The sequence below is a fragment of the Physcomitrium patens genome, chromosome 1 (assembly GCF_059467195.1).
Source record: "Physcomitrium patens ecotype Gransden chromosome 1, ASM5946719v1, whole genome shotgun sequence".
NCBI classification, from domain to species: domain Eukaryota; kingdom Viridiplantae; phylum Streptophyta; class Bryopsida; order Funariales; family Funariaceae; genus Physcomitrium; species Physcomitrium patens.
In genome coordinates, this window is record NC_143410.1 from 10219259 (window position 1) to 10238062 (window position 18804).

The 18804-nt window shown below is 38.8% G+C and overlaps 3 protein-coding genes and 1 long non-coding RNA gene across 6 annotated transcripts; 2 read left to right on the forward strand and 2 right to left on the reverse strand.

Annotated features, from left to right (window-relative positions):
* The first annotated feature begins 2131 nt into the window (after positions 1–2131).
* On the forward strand, positions 2132–2801 carry LOC149989864 (uncharacterized). Its single transcript, XR_016502591.1, has 2 exons — positions 2132–2347; positions 2721–2801. It is a non-coding gene; the product is annotated as an uncharacterized LOC149989864 (long non-coding RNA).
* Positions 2802–2848: 47 nt separating this feature from the next.
* On the forward strand, positions 2849–4486 carry LOC112288626 (uncharacterized). 3 transcript variants are annotated; one of them, XR_002971633.3, is made up of 3 exons: positions 2849–3036; positions 3491–4070; positions 4231–4486. XR_002971633.3 is itself a non-coding variant. In XM_024533022.3 (2 exons), exons 1-2 carry the CDS (start codon positions 2860–2862, stop codon positions 4007–4009), a joined length of 696 nt encoding a protein of 231 aa, XP_024388790.1. In that variant the 5' UTR covers positions 2849–2859; the 3' UTR covers positions 4010–4486. The 3 variants fall into 3 exon arrangements, 1 of the variants encoding a protein (XP_024388790.1); XR_002971634.3 differs by having other exon boundaries at positions 4236–4486; XM_024533022.3 differs by having other exon boundaries at positions 3491–4486.
* A 3389-nt stretch (positions 4487–7875) lies between these two features.
* Positions 7876–12940, reverse strand: LOC112279031 (hyperosmolality-gated Ca2+ permeable channel 3.1). The gene is made up of 8 exons (XM_024513075.3): positions 11843–12940; positions 10977–11125; positions 10601–10876; positions 10147–10440; positions 9734–9997; positions 9279–9586; positions 8851–9106; positions 7876–8593 (listed from the first exon to the last, which is right to left on the reverse strand). Exons 1-8 carry the CDS (start codon positions 12111–12113, stop codon positions 8162–8164), a joined length of 2250 nt encoding a protein of 749 aa, XP_024368843.1. The 5' UTR covers positions 12114–12940; the 3' UTR covers positions 7876–8161.
* A 3716-nt stretch (positions 12941–16656) lies between these two features.
* LOC112279222 (purple acid phosphatase 8) lies at positions 16657–18785 on the reverse strand. Its single transcript, XM_024513458.3, is given in 7 exon segments — positions 16657–17105; positions 17444–17511; positions 17691–17819; positions 17967–18106; positions 18291–18429; positions 18432–18481; positions 18632–18785. Coding segments are annotated over 7 exon segments (876 nt in total). The 3' UTR covers positions 16657–16909.
* Between the last annotated feature and the right edge of the window lie 19 nt (positions 18786–18804).

Consider the following 18804-nt stretch of genomic DNA (forward strand, 5'->3'; position numbering starts at 1 on the left):
ACAAGTTTCCATTGTAAAGAATTCTTCATTGCAAGATTATACCGAATTTTGTAATTTAGGGTTATAGGGATCTTTTTGTAATAATTCTTGGACTAAGTAGAAGGCTAAGCAGTAGGATTTTTCATGCCTATGAAATTCATCCATTTTTTATTTGCTAAAAGCTTTATATTTTTGTATAAATTGTCTAAGCCTAATAAAAAAAAGATTAATGAAGAACAACAATTGGCTTTCCAAATATGCTTTACTATTTCTTTTAAAGTTGGATCTTGTAAATAAGAAGTATTTATTTTGAAGAAGCTCTTGTTGCATACTACATCCTCTAAAATAAGCTCAATGCAAACTAATAAGTGATCAAAGAGTGTTGAGTCTTCCAAAATTTTGTAATTGCGCATAGCCTCCCATAAGCTAGGATTAATATGACTTAAGATATAATGTTTGTCTAGATGTGCCATAATTCTACTTCCATCTTTTCTTCTATTGTCCTATGAAAAACATAGCTTATCTTGGAATTGGGAGCAATCAACAAGATTAAATTGATTTCTGAGTTGTTCCTATAAAGCTTTTTCTTCCACCAACAAAATGCAACTACAATGGGAGGTTATATCAATTGTTTTTTCCACCATATTAAAATCACCACTTAATTGCCAACAACAGTTTAGTGGTAAAGAGAATGATATTTCATTCCAAAACATGGTTTGCTCATTGGGGCATACAAATTGAGAATGTCCAAATCACCCCTTGAAAGACCACTAAATTGGATCCAAAGTACTTGATTATTCATGATAACACCGCTGCTAGTGACTAGTGGGGCAAACTCCACCTCTTCCTAAGACCCTCCGAGCCATCTATATTATAGCCAGGAACTGCTTATGTAAACCATTGTCGTAGTGGGGCTATAGCAAGGTTGGCATTGAAATCAATGTGTGGTAGGTGATCCCACGTGAATGCTTGAGCTTGTTGTGCCGCTGAAAAAGAACTCGCTAGGTGCATGTCAACTGCGGTGATGGGAATTGGGCAGGAATCCTCGGCCTGTTGACCCTCTAGTCGTTGAAGCAGGAAGAGATGTACTGGGGATGCGGTCAGACCCATCAGTGGGGTCTGATCTTGAGTAACATTGACATGGTGGCTTGCAAATGGAGTGACCAGTGCAAGATGAAGGAAAGCTTGATCTTGAATAACGTTGATATAGGGGCTTATTGATGGAGAGACTATCGCTGGATGAAGGGAAGCCTGCTGTGGTGGTGGAGGCTGGCCTTCAAACGGCGCTGCTACGGCGGGTTCGGATTCAACAACGTCAAGAGAGCCGATAGGGGAGACCTGGGCAGAGGACATAGAGTTAGATGTAGAATTTGTAGGGGACATAGTATATAAGGGCTCATCCCGGAGTGGTAAGTTTGTAGTCAGTGTAGTAGCGGGATCTTCGAGTACCGTTGGTGGGGTATGAATGTTGACATTGCCTACATTGGATTGAACTTCGTTTGCAAGGCTGGGCAGAGTCGCTGTCGTGGGAAGCGGTTCCAAGGGAAGCTTGGCCTGTGGCGGTGTCCATGGCTTCCCTTCATGACCGCGGCCGCCGACTGTTATAAATCCGTCTTTATCAAGTTGTGCATGTCGTGGGTGCAGTCCTCTTCTAGCATATGTCGAGGAAGGACTTGGCTTGTGCTGAGGGCCTCCTGTATCGCAGTCTGGGGATCGCTCATCTCGTGGAATGTGTTGACCCGCTCCAGATCGGTGTGGGCAATCTCTAATTTTATAGGACACCGTGAGATAGAGTCTGCACCTGATTGGTAAATGGGTATAGTCTACCAGGATGGTAATTAACCTTTGATTAATGTGATCTTCAATTTCCAATTCTGTTTACCAGCCATTGGTTGTATCAAGGACTACACAAAAGCATTATTCAACAAAAAAAGTATTACCCGCATCAGCTGCAAGCACTTTGCCGAGACTGCTTGCAATGGTGGATGCAACATAGGTGAATTGCACGGGAAGTTTTTTCAAAGTTATCCAAGTAGGTACTAGCATACCTTTGTGCGTGGTAGAGTCGAAGGTGGCTGTCCATTGCTGAAATATACAGAGGACACCAACCAATCGATATGTAGTCAACACAAGCAATTGGCGTGCGACTTCCGAGCTGGAAGCTTTTAAGCAAAAAATCCCTTGCCTGAATCATCACTAGCCATGACTGAGCCTCCTCCCAGACTTGCGTTCAGAGTAGAGAGCCATTTCGCAAAGAGAGGCGGGGTGAGCTTTCCACCTACAAAAGTGGCCACCATCATATGGTCTTCGAGGTGCCGTGTTTCAGCAGCGACAACTTTCTGTAGTACCTATACTATGTGGGAAAAAGGTAAGCCGATCTCACCGCAGGATTGCTGGTGCTCCTGATTTCTGAACTGAGGGCACCCTCATAGAATTCCTCACTCAACAGGGAATGGTTGCGTCTTCGTTTTTATTTTTTAATATTATTATTGTGTGAACTTTTTGGCTCTTCCACTGAAGGATGCATGAATCCTACTTCCTGCTGGTACTCGATGATACCACTACTGTTGAGCTGCTGTGGGTTTATCCATCCGCCCACCTGTTTTGGGAGCTTGTCCTTGAGCCAAATTATCTTAAAATCTTTTTGACTGCATGCCGCGTCTGCTCGGTGGACACTGTTGACAATCTCATCAAAATTCCGCACTACATCCTGGTTGGACGGTAATGACTGGTCTACGCAGAACCAGGCAAACCACCAAAATTGCCATCTGGCAGTCCACTTCGAAAGACCGAGGAGCTCTGGACCAAGTAACACCTAAGATTCCTTATAAATTTGAAGCAAACACACTCACTGCGTAGGAATTCAATTTGTGAAGACAGATGTTGTACCAAAGCATTTCAAATTCCAGATCGTGTGAGGATTCTCTTGTGATTGGTGGTGTACAAATTCCAAATAACATGGAGCGGACGCCGTATCACACAATATGGCTGTTTTTAGTCGTTGCTGTGGTGGTTTGCTTCGCAGGGGGAGCTGACGCAAGGCGGTCACTTCTCCAGGCAAGTTATGCTTGGTTTTCATGTCGACACCTTTCTCCATAGAAATGTTTGGTGGTTTCCTCCTGCAAGTAGCGCTGCTTCGTTTTTCTTCAGTTCTTCTTTAAAACTGCTGTGAATGAAATAGTCGGGTGGAGCTTACCGACAAACGTTTCAGTGTGTCTAAGATGTGCTTGCCAATTCGTGGTTCACGAATTTCTAATTCCGTTTGCCTTTTAATTTTGATGAACTCTACCGACAACTTGGATGCTTCCTGTCGGGATTATGGGGATGGACGCCCTTTCCGCACTCTTTGAATCAGACTTTCTAGTATTGCTCACGACAGTGCAACACTCAAACCCGAATTCAACACCAAAGGGCACTGAAGGATTTGTTTAGAACAGTACATATGTGTCTATTTTTTCAGCGAAACACGCCATTCTAACCAAGACGGTGGACACAATTACACTATTTGCAGACCACCTGCGCTAATCCAGCCCTCCCCAACGTCGACCTACCGTCATACCTAGGCGTGTGGTACGAGATCGGAAGCACAGCTCTCATCAAGAGCTTCACAGAGCAAAACCTGGCATGCATAACCGCAAGATACTCTCTCATCGAAGCGAACACCATCCGCGTCCGTAACGAGGGCTACAACACGAGCTCAGGCGAATTCTCCACCATCCTCGGTACTGCCACCGTGACAAACCGCACCTTGACGGTCTCATTCGGCGGCCCCGTAGCCGACTACCGCATCATCTACGTGAGCGGCGAAGCAAGAGAAAAGTACGAGACCGCAATCGTGTACAGCTGCGACGGCGAAGCTGGTGGGTTCCAGTCCCTGTACGTGTTGTCCCGGAAGCCGCAATTGGACGACGACACGCCGTTGCCCGACCTCCTCACCTTCGCTGCATCGCAAGGGATCACTCTAGAGCCCAACAACCAGCTCGTTCTCACCCCACAAGACGCCATCACTTGCGGCAGAAACATCGACTGATCCATCATCATCATCGCAAACCCTAGCTCGCAATCCACTGTCGATCCCTCGCAACAACAGTGTAAGCCCTGCACACTCCTGCGGCGCTTGACACTATCGGTGTTGTTGTTGCGAGTCTCTCTCTCTCTCTCGCTGTGTGTGTGTGTGTGTATTCTTCATGCGACCCACATGTTGATGGTGAAGCAGATTCTGATCACCATGGATTGTTGGATTTGTTGAAGTCTAGCTTGCCATGGTGGCTGTAGAATAAGAAGACGATGACGGTGACGTTGCGGAGCAGGAACAGGAAGATGTTGAGATGAAGCAGTCTTCACCTTTTTGATTGATGGGTCATACTTTTCTTCTCTACCTGTTTCTATATATATATATATATATATCTATCTATCTATCTATCTATCTATCTATCTATATAGAAATATGCTGCACTTGTCTAAACTGGTGTTTCTTAAGCAATATTACCAGTTCCTGTAAAGCTCATTCACTTTTGTGGCTCGGAGATGTCGGTTGTGAGCTTCATGTCTGGATTTTCGCTGAAGTTTTGGTTGGTAAACGAAGAAATACAATTTTGGTTTATAAGAGAGAGAGTGTCCGTTGGCATCATTCTCTTTTTGTTTGTCTTGCGTGGAGTTTTTTATTTTTTATTTTTTATTTTTATTTTTTTATTGTTAACTTTATTTGATGGTGATGGGTAGAGGAGGAGAGTTTGGAGGGGAGGGGGAGGAATTGGTACTTGGGGATTTGGGATTTGGGATTTTAATCAATAAATAAATATAAGTGTCTTTATATAGTTATGATTGATTTTAGGTCAATTGGTGTTGAATTTCTAGAAAAATATGTATTACTTAGTGAAGATAATTATGTGAATTGTTTCTATGTTGTGTCTTTTATTGCAGTTCTTGATTTCCTTTATGATAGCAGATGAGTTATTATTACTTTTTGTCATTTTCTAAAATATGGTAATCTTTGATGAAAATTTGATTGTTTCCTTTTTCCTAGATTTTGCCTTTATGCAAACATTCTCAAATTTTGTCACCTCTTTTCATTGTATAATGTGTATCAATCAAATGGTAGTCAATAAAACATCTCAATCTAGAGCAAATTTTTTAATTGAAATAGTTAGTTTGAATGTGTTTTTAAAATTTATGCATCAAACCAAATATGTTTAAATCTATATCTTTTCAATTCATGGTTTATATTTATTGTTGTTTATAAGTAATTTAAGGTTTTAGTAATAATAAATTTAGAAGAAGAAAAATTGAAACTGTATAGAAAGTATACAAAGATTACAATATTTTAAATCAATCAAACAAAAGTACAATGCTCTTAAAATATACTAATACCAATAAATACAACCAACACAATTTACTCTTATTTCTTACAAAAACTCATGAAATCATACACTAGCAGCTAGTTTTGAAATACATTTTGGCTTATGCTTTAACAACTAAAGATCCTTCCATTTTTATTTCTATTTTAGATCAAATTATATTATGTATTGTATTTTTTTTATATATTTTTAAAAATTAATCTATAAATAATTATAATGATAATAGTAATATTATTAATACTAATAATCACTAAATCTAATGTATAATTGAATAATTTTAAACTTGACATGTACATTCTACTATATCTTGATCATATATTAAATCTTTATATTATATTTTTTAATATTTAAATAAGTATTTTATTTTATTTATTATTTTTTCTTTAACTTAAATCTATCTATTTTTTGTTATTAAAAGCAAAAATTTGACTAAATTGTAAATTAACAAGGTCAAAATTATATAAATCATCATAATTTCATGTTAAAATCAAACATGTTTATCTATGTATTTTACATGCACCTATTCAACCATTTATACATTTATTTATATAATAATATTTTTATTATCCAAGAATAGTAATCTAATCAAAAGATTAGTACTCGTTTTTATTTCAAGTGTTTCAAGCAAAAAGTATATTTAAATCGAAATAATAATATTATAATTCAATTTTTAGTAAAATAATGAATTTGGTGTAGTTTAAACCTTAACACAAATGTTTTAAGAATTAAATATATATATATATATATATATATATATATATATATTTCTCTTCAATAAATTGCATACTTAATAAATATTAAAAATAAAATATAATAAAATATATAAAATAATTAACAATAAATATTTGTTAAACACATTAAACATTACAAAGTTGACTTTTAAAAGTTTTAATCTACAAAATCTGTGTAATTTATAATATAAAAAATAGTTATCAATTTATTTAATATTTGAATATTTTATCATAAAATGTAAAATTAGTTTATAAATTCAAATACTTAATTAAAATAAAACTTTCATAAAATTATAATTTAATAAATCATCTATGATTTTAATTTCTAATCTGGAAAAAAATCTCAAAAATTACATAAATAGTTTAAATATTATTTTTAGATAAACAGTTATTAAAATGGTATAAAAAATTAAATATGTATATATATATATATATATATATATGCACATTTACATATGTTTATATGTGATATTTATGCAAGAATTGATGAAATTAAAACTTGATTGATTTTTTAAATTTTTTTTAAAAAAATAAAAAATATATATATTATAAATATCAATATTTTTAAGAATAAAATAATAAATTATATTTTCTTCACAAATAGAAAAAATTCAATTTTTTTTAATAATTCTTATCTTAAGTTATACATATTTTGTTTAATCACAGATAATTCTTGTTTTAATTTAAATTTACATTAATTCATATATTATTGTATTTATTTTTATATATAATAAATATAAATAATCATCATATATTAAATATTTCTGTACTTCTACAATTAACCACTATTAATCTAGATTTCTACTAAATACTTTTGATTTCTTTTATTTCCAAAGGCTTAACCTAACATGTTGTTTCTAAAGCAAAAGAATGGCTCTTAAAATAAAATAAAAAATCTTCTTATTTATAATATGGTATGACAATGAAATACAACCTTTATGAACATGACTAATAGATTGTAAAAATTTACATGAACACAATTCTAAGTAGAAATTAAAAAATCAACCATCCATGATGAAATTTTGATAAATATTGAACAAGTTTTATTTTATCAATAGTATTATAGGTCACAGAGAATATATTTTGGTTTAATAAATAATAGTACAATTTTTCAAAGTATATAATTTGTACAATTTCACAAAGTGAAAGGATCATTCTTGTAACAATTCGTCGTCATTTATTATCACAAGGACATTACCCTGTATTTTCTTTTTATCTCAAGTTTTATTCGCATTAGAACTGAAATTATTATTTTTTGAAATAGGTAGATGGTGATATCTATATCTCGCACTCTGCCTGCAAATAATATAAGGAAAAATTTGTCAGATACATGAAGCAAACAACAAAGACATAGATAATTCCCTCCTGGTCACAATTCTTCATTTTTAATAAGTTATTTGGACACACACACACACACACATATATATATATATATATATATATATTTGAAATCTTCTTTTAAAAAGAATTAAGTCCAAGGACATTGAATAGGGCATTAATTTATTTCACATAAATGATGTGAAAACAGAAAGATAGTAGCTAAAGTTTGAATGGAATTTTCTAAAACTAATCTGTAAGCAAGAGATTAAGAGTTCACAAAGACTTTCCATGCGCATACGCAAAGTAAAACTTCTACAAGAGAACATATACATATGTATCAATGAAGGCACATGTATCAATGAACAGTCACAGCCGAATAATCTGCACAGCTTGGGGAGTAGATAGCAAGAAATCACTTCGCATGAATTCAGATGAGTTAATTTAGTGCTCACAGGCCACATGCAGCAGACCAAAACGGAACAAAAGGATGAGAGAACAATATCACATTTAGGGTCCTAATTACGTTTTGTCACATTTTGCATAATATACAGTCAATGCCCATCCAGCTTCATAGTGGGGGGCGGGGGGAGCTACGAAATTGGCAGGACATGACTCCCAGCTACACAATCAAACTCGTTATGAATGGTCTGTCAACAAAAAAGACACCGTTCAACTACTATGTCCACAAGAGAGATAGATAGAGAGAGATAGAGAGCGAGAGAGAGAGAGAGAGAGTCCATCTAGCATAACCCCATCGACAGTGCACAGTTGCCATCAGAGAGCATGGAACTCCTCTGTGCAGGTTTGCACAACTGAATTCGATCTAGACATAGATCTTGAGCCGATGCTGGACTGTGCATCTTCAAACTTGTCGCTGTCTTCGCAGATAGTTTCAACATTCAGCAAGCATGAAGGTGTGTAGACTTCAATGATCTTGCGAAGAGGAGGAGACTCTTTCACGTCCTCAACAGCGATGGCAAGTGAAGTGACCCGGAATGAAGGATAATAGTTTATCCTGCACATGGTGGCGAAGATGATTGTAATCAGGGGCAAGAGGATCACCAGCACAGCATATGGAAATTTTTTGATGCCGAAGTAACCGATCATTGTGATTTGCCCCACGAACAGTGCTACAACAATCCGTGTGTGAATATGGGGCCACATACGTCCCCCACTCTCAAAGGCAGGGACATACACCTTCAAAGCCTGCAAGATCTCGAAGGCAGGCTTGTTAGTTGTTGTCAGTTCCAGAGACTAGTGTACGTCTGCGGCCACAAATTTTGACTCTTTTGACTTGGTCACCTTAAGGTGTCCACTACATATTTTGGATCTCTAGTCCATTAAACGTTTTGTACTTCGACACCTATTACAGTCAGAAACTGGTCAGCAGAGTCGAATGCATTCATGTGCAAATGTGTTTCAGACTGAAGCATGGGTTGAATTGGGAGTCAATCGAAGCCAACCTGGTTGCGGAGGACAACGTAGCCGATTGCAAAGTAGAGGAGAGCGAACACGAGAATGAGAGGGGCAATTACGGCGTAGGCCATTGAGATCATCAAGATAAGGATGTCAGTTGGGACCAAAGTGTGGTAAGTGAATGCTGGTGGGGCCCATGCTGCATCAAGCTCCTTCTGTGTTTTGATGAGAAACCTCCTCTTCAGGTGATAAATGGCCAGTGGAACAACACGTGACAATTCCAACCCATAGCCAATAAAATTCCTGGCACACAGTAAATGTCAGAAATATGAAAAGGTAGGGGGAGAGAGAGAGAGAGAGAGAGAGAGAGAGAGAGATCGTCAATAATTAATCAAACTTGAAATTCAGAAATTGAAGCCATGAAGGTCTTGGTATGCCAATATGAAAGAAATTGGGAGTTGAGGAAGGGACCTACTGAAGGGCAACGTATGTGATGAAGTATGCGGCCACAGGGGGCAGCCTGCTTCCAAAAAGAGTGACAACACTGCTCACCGAAAAGTTTTTGGAGTTTCTGAGTTCTTTGAATCCAGCTATAGAGGAGAAGACGGTCCCAAACAGTGTTACCCCGAGGAACACATTGAACACTATGAAGTAGAAGTACTTCCCAGAGGCTGCTCGTACCAAATGGCTCTGGGAGGGGATGCCTTCTAGCCGTGACAATAGCATCAATAGTGATGGCAGAAGGTTCATGAAAACGAGGAGGGCAAGCTGAGGCAAGTAGGCCTACATATTTCAAGCCAAAAAAGTCCACTATGAAATTCAAGTTTGAAATATTCACTAGTATCAACGACAGAATAAATCGATTTTAGAGTGGCTATCTGCTGCAAGTAATCATTGGATGAGGTTGGAGAAATTGTGGAATGCACTCACCTGCAGGACTGTGTTGATGGGGGGATAGTTGACAACGACTTTGAGGAAGGGGAGTACCCTGATAAGGTTTTCAAGAGAGGTGAAGGATGAAATGAGCGCAATAGGAATCATGTAGAACAAGACTGTCATGAATACCATGCAGTAGACCACACCCTGGCGGACCATTCGCTGGTAAACAGGAATGGCCAGGTTTTGCCAAACAACTTCACGGGGCTCTGGTGCCGGAAATACTTGCCACTGCATGGCATATGGCGCATGCACAGCCTGAAGGACCACATGTATGGTAACAATACAGTGATTCAGATGTACCAACTTTTGAAGTGCGTAGATGAATGCTGTGAGTATTAGATACAGGTGATGATCACACAATTCGAAGGAAGCATGAATTCACAACAAGTATTATTAACAAGTACCTGTGAAGCTTCAGCAGCAGCTCGCCGATTATTGAAGAATATGAAAGCGGCTCCAAGTTGCTCCTCCTTGAGCGTTCTCTGCTGTTCCACTTCAACAAGTCGTCCAAGCTCCCTCACTTTCTCTCTGTAAAAGTTGATGGAGTCTACTTCTGGACCAATCAGCCCAAAAAAATATAATTTGTGTTTTGGACGAGTAACTTCACGAGTGGCAGTCGACTTTGGTTCCTCGCACACCGCTTCAGCATGCTCCAAATTCTTCTTGGCCGCTTCATACTTCAACCAGATTTTCAGCAACTGTTGATTCCAAAAAACAAACCTGAGAACACCTTAAACCTCATTTGCGATTAAGAATGGCTCTGCTCGTGTCATGAACTAGGATCCGGTGAACCTTCGCAAACAATTGAGTGAATTCTGAATAAATTTAGTGAACCTAGATAGGATGAGACCATTTTACCCTCTTGATGTTCGTCACGACCATGCAGGTTTCATAAGTATCGGGATGAATTTTCTTGAAGAAACTGTTCACTTGCTCAAGCCGGGTCATGCCTTTCGGCACTGGCGGAATGTCTCGAACCAGACAAGTAAATTGTTGGGGTGCAGCTTTCTCATAAGCTTGCTCCTTACCCCGCAAATGAATCATCTTCTTGTAGTGCTTCGCAAGCACATAGTACGTCACAAAAGACACCCAATAGGTACCCACAAGAAACGCCCAAAGTTTCGTGGTTCCTTCCTGTTGAAAACCAAGTCATCATTCTACTTTCGTTTCTGGGAGTAAGAACCATAGCAATCATTTGATGAACACATTACATCCAGTACGTGACCTTACTGACCTCTACATTGCCCATAGCAAGATTGTCGAAGCCTGCATAAGTTTGATTAGGATCCAATCGGTAGGCTTCTTCATTGTGGTGGCTCTTGGCTGCGATCGGAATCAGGACGGGAATGCAAAACAGAGAAGAGTATGCGAAAATCTCCAGCACTGTTAGCCACACCACAGGTTGAAGGCCACATTGGTTCAAACCAGTATGAACAGTGTTAGTTTAACTTAAAATTTTGGCTAGAAATGAGTAATACACGCAACAGGAAGAAACACAAATTCAATGCGTCTATTATAGTGGACACCACTGCTTGAATCTCCAGAATGAGTGTGGCCGATTTGCTGAATTTCTACAACAGAAATGCGTACTTTTGGATGACTTTATCCAAAGGTTCTCACCAATAGGCAAGAAATCTAATAATCATTTCTCAAAATTAAAATTAATGTTACCGAGAACAGGCACTATGACATGCGCATCAAGAAAAGCCTCACGCTGACTGGAACGGATCTTCTCCCAGAAAAAAGAAAGAGAAAGGGAGCACAAAATGACCTGGCAAACAGTCTAATGCCATGGAACCAATTCATATAAAGAATAGCCTTGTTATTTAGTGGCTAACACAGACGAGAGCCCCTTTTGATAACAAACAGATACGCAGAGTTTCGTTTTTCATTACAAATGACTCAGTTATGGCGCTTTTGGACAGAGCCGAACAGATAGCTACGAGGAGTGGCACTAATGCTCAGGTTCCTTTATCATCCGCCTCGTTGTATGTAGAAATAGTGTATTTTGAAGAAAGCACATAATTCTGCACAGCACTCGAATTCCAGGCAATCATTGTGACTCCCAATTTTAATCCAACAAACTCGTCAGGAACCCACCTGCAACGAAGAAGTTGAGGTAGATGGTTGCGTCAAGGCCGGCGATCCGAACAAGTTCCTCCTCGGACGTCATGATAGCCTCCTTCATCCACTCAAGCGGATTCTGCTTTTTAGCGAATCCTGTAGGTCCGAGGCCCGAAATCATCCGCGACGGATAGTAGATGTTGTAGTTAACCTTCAATTTAGACAAAACAGCAAACGCTGCCAATAGTCCGCAGAAGACAGCGAACGAGGTCAAGAGCGAGGTAATGAAAGCCCCAGTTGCCGTCATGGTGCCAGATTCTTCACACAGTCCAACTTGTAGAACCTCTTAGCTTACCTGAACCCTGAAACCTGCCCAAAAGAAACCCTTCCTACATCTCCTAGGTGACCCACATCGCCAACCCGCACATCATACCCTCAAACACATAGAAAAAGTCTTCCCGGTGCCGAATTCGCATGAAGACAACCTTGTTCCGCTACCATTCCCTTCAGTGGTTTGAGTTCATGAGCTTGGTGGTAAACAGCTTGAAAACACGAAGGGTTTGACGAACACAGAAAAATTTGCAAAACGACGAGGTAAACGCATTAGGGGCCTCAACTTAATTCATGTTCACAACAGCATCTACTCTATGAGTGGAGTCATTACACTCTAACCCAAACTTCAGCACAGATTATGCTGCACAGACACACAAACTTACAAACCCACCAGCCGCATCATGTGCCAAAAACAGAATGCGGCGATGGAGCTCTAGCAGCCCGAGGGGAGCATGACGAGCTGCAGCGACAACGAGCTCATCACACCAGTGAAGCAAAAGTACTTCCAGTGCAGCAGGACTGGCAGGGGACGAGGATTAAACAAACACACGGACACCGAAGCTGCTTACATATAGATCAGACCCCACACTCATGCCTGTCTACGAAACTCCCCCCCCCCCTTTCTACCGAACGTGGCAGCTTCAACCGGACGTCGGTGTCGACCTGAAACCTCATCGCCACATGATGATGATGATGAGCTCTTCTACCAGATTTTCCTGCAACAACCGTCAACGGTTGTACCCAATTCTTTTTTTAGCTGCTGCTAATTCAAACCTCGAGAATGAAACGTTCGCTGCCTCGGGAGTGTCAGCCCAGTGTTCAGTCACCGGGAGGAGTTAAAACTCCCTGATTCTGCTTTTGTGTTTTTTTTTAAAGTCTACAAGCAAATCAGCGATGGTGTGGACAGTTTTTACAGCTATTGAATGGCCAGGATAAATGAGGGTGTGATCCAATAAAGTGATGATATGAAGGGTTATGATCAGGAAAGCCGTGGTACGTGACGCCTTAAGAGTGGCCATGCACTGGCATCAGATGGAGGTAAATGCTGCGCTCTCCTTCCACGCCGTCATTCGCCGTGAAACTTATCCTCTCTCGCTCTCTCTATCTTCCAGAAGCTCATTCATTCATTTACTCATTCATAGGAACCAGGAGCTTCCACTGTAATGTACTTTATTGGAAATCACCAAACGGGTCATTTCTGGTGTTATGTGAATTCACTGAAGCCTGGCTCCACGCTGTCAAGGTCATGGCTTTTCATGGTCGCAGTCTTGAGTCACGAGCCTTTACAAAAACTGATTCCAACTCACTTTGCAAAGTGACTACAAGTAAAGCAAAGAATTTCAAAATTAACTGAAAGGAATCAAGACAGAGCTCATGTAAACGATAACATTCGTGTGTGTGTGTGTGTGTGTGTGTGTGTGTGATGGAGGAGTCTGCGATTGATGTGTGAAGTGTGTTTTAATAGGTGAGGAACATTCATTTTCAACAGTCGACTACCAATTTTGATTAAAAAAATTTAATGTGTTTTCGATGATGAAATGAGGTTTCTGTGAGTGAATGATGCGGAAAAGAAAAGCATTAAATGCACGACTGACCTCCTATCGGTTATAGGCACAACTTCATGTCTGCCTCCTGCGTAAAAGAGTATTTAAGGCCAGCTTGTGACTTGGCATTGTCAAACATAGGACACGAAGCTTGCAATCCTATTTTATTTAGAAAAATAAGATTACCATGTTCTTGGTATTAAAAGTTTCACTTGGAGGTTTTTAACATTTACTTTCTTCTCTTTTTATTTCTTTTTTGGTTTTTTTTTTGTTTTATTTTATTTTATTTTTGACATGTGTGGATACAAAACTGCTCTATTGCATAGTATTAATAATAACATGTAATACATGCTATCATCATCTTACACCCAAATACTTAGAGAGATAATAGAAAAATATAACATACAAAATTAGATATTTGCAAAAAATAATACCCATCTTGTACTTTGATCTTTTTACTTCATTTACTAATCATTTTTATGTAAAAAAAAGAATAGGTGCTTGATAATTGTCTTAGGTTTTGTAGGTAGCTCAATAATAAGCAACCAATTGTTAGATTATTCTAAAATATTGGCAATAGAGGTTCAAGATTTAAGTTTTAGAATTTATTTTAAAATTTAATGCAAAGTTTAAGAATTTCCTATCTAATTTGATTAAATATTCTATTAATTCATGTTTTATTTTCTAACTATAACTTAAAAGATCATAATTAATGATTTCAATTAAATTATAGAATAATTCAAGATATTTTGAATTTTCTTGATATTTTTATAAAACACTTAAAATCATAATTTTAGGTACAAATTCTTCAAATTTGTACCTATTTTGTCTGATACCACCATTTGGTCCTTCTTTCAACTTTCCAGAAGACTTTTTTATTCTAATATAATACCTAAGATTGAGCTCCTAATTGATGTAGAGTAATGGCCATGGATTGTGATGGATTGGTCTATTTGTACAATTAGACCTAGTTTGTAGAGCAAAGAGGTTATTGTTGTTGGCTCTCTATTGCATCATATAGACCTATCTACTCATCTTTCTTAAGTGCACTAGTTAAACTTTAATTAGAGCTTTACATAAAAAATTAATTAAGAATAAGATTATATATATATATATATATATATATATATATATATATATAACAATCTTTTATCCAAATTGTTTAAATAAATATTTATTTTTGAAAAAAAGAAAGAAAATTCCACTTGGAATGTAAGCAATAAAAGAAAAATAAAGCAATGCATGTATATATATATATATATATATATATATATACAAATATATGACTTATAAACCTATTTTTCTGGTCAAGATTGCACTTTTATTTGACTTCCGTATATAAAAATTAAGGAAAAAAAAAAAAAAAAAAAAAAAAAAAAAAAACTTTGTTGATAAGAAATGTTTTCTAAATATCAGATGAACGAAGATTCACAAGAATCAACTTTGTACTCACTAGTGCAAGTTTCCATTCAGCAGTATGCATATATACGTATATACATACAAGCACACACACACACTTGAAGCAACATCAACACAGTGTTTGCAGGGGACAGTCCCAGCAATGAAAAAACATCACCCCATTGCAGTAAATACGAAGGTAGGATTGTTGATCCAGTAACATTCCACGCAGGTTTGGCAGAAAAAAAGGAATCTACAACCTTGGAGTGAGCGAGAGAGAGGGAGAAAGATGAAGTAGAATACACCCATGTTTCGTGCTATGGAGAAATAAGGATGTTATGCAAAGACTCTACACCACATTGCACTGTGAAATGTCATGGGGTTTGGTGAGGTGGGTGTCGAAAGAAACTGGGTAGAATTATGAAGAGCCAAGGGAAGGAGTTGAATTTGTGTCAATCACTCTCAACAAGGTTTTGATTTGTGTGGTAAATGGAATTTGTGAGACAGAGAGCGAGTGGAGTGTGGCTTCGTGTTTGAGAAATCGGTATTGGAATTCTGCAGAATTGTGAAGCTGGTCGGTGGCTGTAGATCAGTGAGATGTACTTGCTTCGCGATTTTCTGAAACGCTTAAGAGCTGATTCTAATGTTCATGCTTTGTGATCTTTGTTCATGCCAACACGAAGAAGGCCCGAACGCCTTTCTGTCTCACCTTTATCGTCAACGATGTGTAAGAAAGTGCATGTTTTGCCCTTTTTGTAGACATTTGTATGAACACGTTGTACCCCATTGTACAAGCAAATCTGTGCACACCAAGTTCGCTCTGACCGCTACAATTGCACAAGTATTCGTGGTTGCGAACGATATGGTGACTCTCTAGCAACCGATAAGGATGGACCACAACACGGATGACCAGCTCCCCGAATACGTTTTCACACTCGGGTTTGGTCTGCTTTAAATTACAAGTGACGTATTCGTGCTTCGGAAGCAATTGTGTTGTAGCCTTTTTCTGCTCTTTTTCTTTGCTTTTAGTATCGGTAGCAAAATGGATTCGACCTGGCCCAACGACTGTCATCAATCACATGAGCTGATTTATTTTTCATCTGTGACATGATAAATTTCATGTGGACGTCAACGCGGGAACAACATCCACCTCTAATTGGTGCGCTTGAAGACGAACTTCAGATGTCAGGGCATGCCTCAGAGTTTAGTTATTCCAACAAATTTTCCATGTCAGACAAAGCGATAATTGCAGATTCCTTATTGGACGTTTCTGGAGTTATGGACGTAGAAATTTGTCTTTAGTTTCCATAATAACAATGTACTTCGGGGATTTTACACCACAGACTTAAATGAATTTTTTTGAAGCTGCTTCCATTCATTAAGGGCTCCGTTCATCAAATAAGTGGTCCCACGTCTGATGGTGTGAACAAGCCAATAAATGAGGGAAATATGAGGGCTTTTGAAAATTGCAGCACAGTAAGTTAGACTGCATATTACTCCAACCAATCAAATCGAATTGATGTACATGAAAAGCTTGTATGGTACTGGACTATAGACCCGATTTTGTGAACTGCGTTGTGCAAAGCAAAATAGTCGAAATCCACCACCAGTCTTCGAGATAAGTTCATTCCTATACATATGTATTTGTATACTCACACACAGAAATGTGTGTACCGTAGAAGTTTAAAATTCTACACATCCGAGGTCTTCAGCAGCGCTGATTATCATACAAAGAATAGAAACCTGTGATTGGAACTCTTATCTAATTGTTCCTAATGAATACTGTAGTTATTTACAACTGACGTAACCGTGAGAGTGACATTTTGTTTCATTTGGTTAGTTGAAGCTTGTGGAGGTTGTGTCCCAGAGCGTCGTGAAAATCAACCCGAAGTTCATGAACAGCCATGGACACCGAAATGAATCCCTGCCCATCCATAGCAAACTGAAGCCCGTCTTCAGGTGTGGCCTCGTGGATCCCCTGAAATGACTTGGAACCTGCTCCACTCGTGATAAAATGCACCGAACTGCACAGACGGGTAGCAATGCACTCTTTAGGGGACAAAAGCACATTCAAAAATCTTCATTTCTACGAAAAATACACAAAATTGGAAACAGATTTATAAGTTTTAGCTGTGACATGTGAATCAGGAAAGTTGAGTGATACAGAGCAATAGACACGATTTGACAGGGTGGGTTTTTTCTTGTTCAAACCTAGTGTAAGTTACTCACTGTTTTGATGTTTGGTTTTGTCAGAGGGGTCAATCTACTCTGTTCATGCGGCACTTCAACTTCACGAGACAGGTTTTGAGATTTTGATGAACCGAGTCCACTAAGGCCAGAACGAGGGGAGAAGGTTGATTACCTGTCCTGCCGTTTAATATGCTCCAAGCAATGATCATGGCCATTTATGTACAGGTCCACGCTATGCTTCTGCAGAATTCACAACAGAGCAAGAAACAGTTGATTAACTCAAGTTAGGAGAAGAACTGTCTCTGCGAGTAGACTTTAGATGTTGCCAATCAAAAATTCTTCAGCAGTCAGGCGAGCAATGGTCCAAGCCCTGTAATACAATGAAGAGAGAGGAGTTACAAGAGAGATGAAAAATAAACCTCCAGAATTGGAAGCACTTGCCGAACAAGCTCGTGGGTGTCACCGTGGCGACCAAGACTGCTTATCGTATGATGTCCCACTACAATCTTCCATGTTGCTACAGATGACTCCAATTTTGAGTTCAAAGTCTGGTACACGGCAGTAAAGACGCGGTACTACAAATGAGACTTGGCATAGAAGGTTGAAGTGAACTAATCTTATAATTGAGTCCGGGGTTTACTTCTGGCCATAAAATGAGAATATGACGTGTTCGATAAAAAGTGATTAAGACATACTTCTAGTTGGGAGTCCAAATACTCTTGTCGCCCACCAATTCCTCTCCAGTCGAATTTTCTGTGCTCCTCCTTACTCCAGTATTTGTCTACGAAAGGCGTTGTGTCGATGAAGAAGAATTCCACAAACTTGTCACAAGAACCTGCAAAATAAAATCAAGAGCGCTAACAATGAAGCCCCAATTATGTGAATTCGATAGGGATCTAGCCAAGTTGAGGATCTGAAGGAAAAGAATGTCTTCTGCCGAGTATCGCATGAGACAAAATTGGTGTGGTGTGCGATGTGTGGTCAGCGGATGCGAATCCGAATAGCATTGAAGGTCGTACAAAATCCAATCACAACAAGGTCTGCAGTTGAAAAGCATTTGTCGGTGTGAGAAGGTTGCCGGGGTGCGAAGGGTCGCAGAGAGAGTATTTCAGTTGAAAGGATCGCTGACAAAACCACCTCTTGTCTTTCTGGGTTAGGAGGTCCCCAATTTGCAACAATGTATCGCCCAAGTAGTCGTGGTTTCCCAACACTGCAATAGGACGGAATTTGAACAGGTCATCAATTGCCAAAATTGTTACGACGATCATATCAAATTAAACGAAATTCTATTCTCTGATCAAAAAGTTACCAACAATGACGAAGGATGAGGGCTTTTCTCTGTGATGGAGCGCATCTGTACCTGCGAACCATTGTGTTTGCAAACTTCGTGCGGTGTAAACCTCGGAGGAGTTGTCAAACTTTGCATCATGGGGGCCTTTCAACCCAGCTTGGTAGAAATTGTCACCCACAGAAATCACGAAATCGATCCCTAGGTGGTGCCCTACTCGACCCATCTGCAAGCCGCAGCAGAAA

Coding starts and splice junctions, on each gene's coding strand:
- LOC112288626 (XM_024533022.3), top strand. CDS start 2,860: ATGTTGTACCAAAGCATTTCAAATTCCAGATCGTGTGAGGATTCTCTT. Junction 3,037..3,490: donor CAAGGCGGTCACTTCTCCAG/GCAAGTTATGCT, acceptor CACTATTTGCAG/ACCACCTGCGCTAATCCAGC.
- LOC112279031 (XM_024513075.3), bottom strand. CDS start 12,113: ATGACGGCAACTGGGGCTTTCATTACCTCGCTCTTGACCTCGTTCGCT. Junction 10,877..10,976: donor TTGCTATGGGCAATGTAGAG/GTCAGTAAGGTC, acceptor GGTTTTCAACAG/GAAGGAACCACGAAACTTTG. Junction 8,594..8,850: donor ACGTTGTCCTCCGCAACCAG/GTTGGCTTCGAT, acceptor GAGATCTTGCAG/GCTTTGAAGGTGTATGTCCC.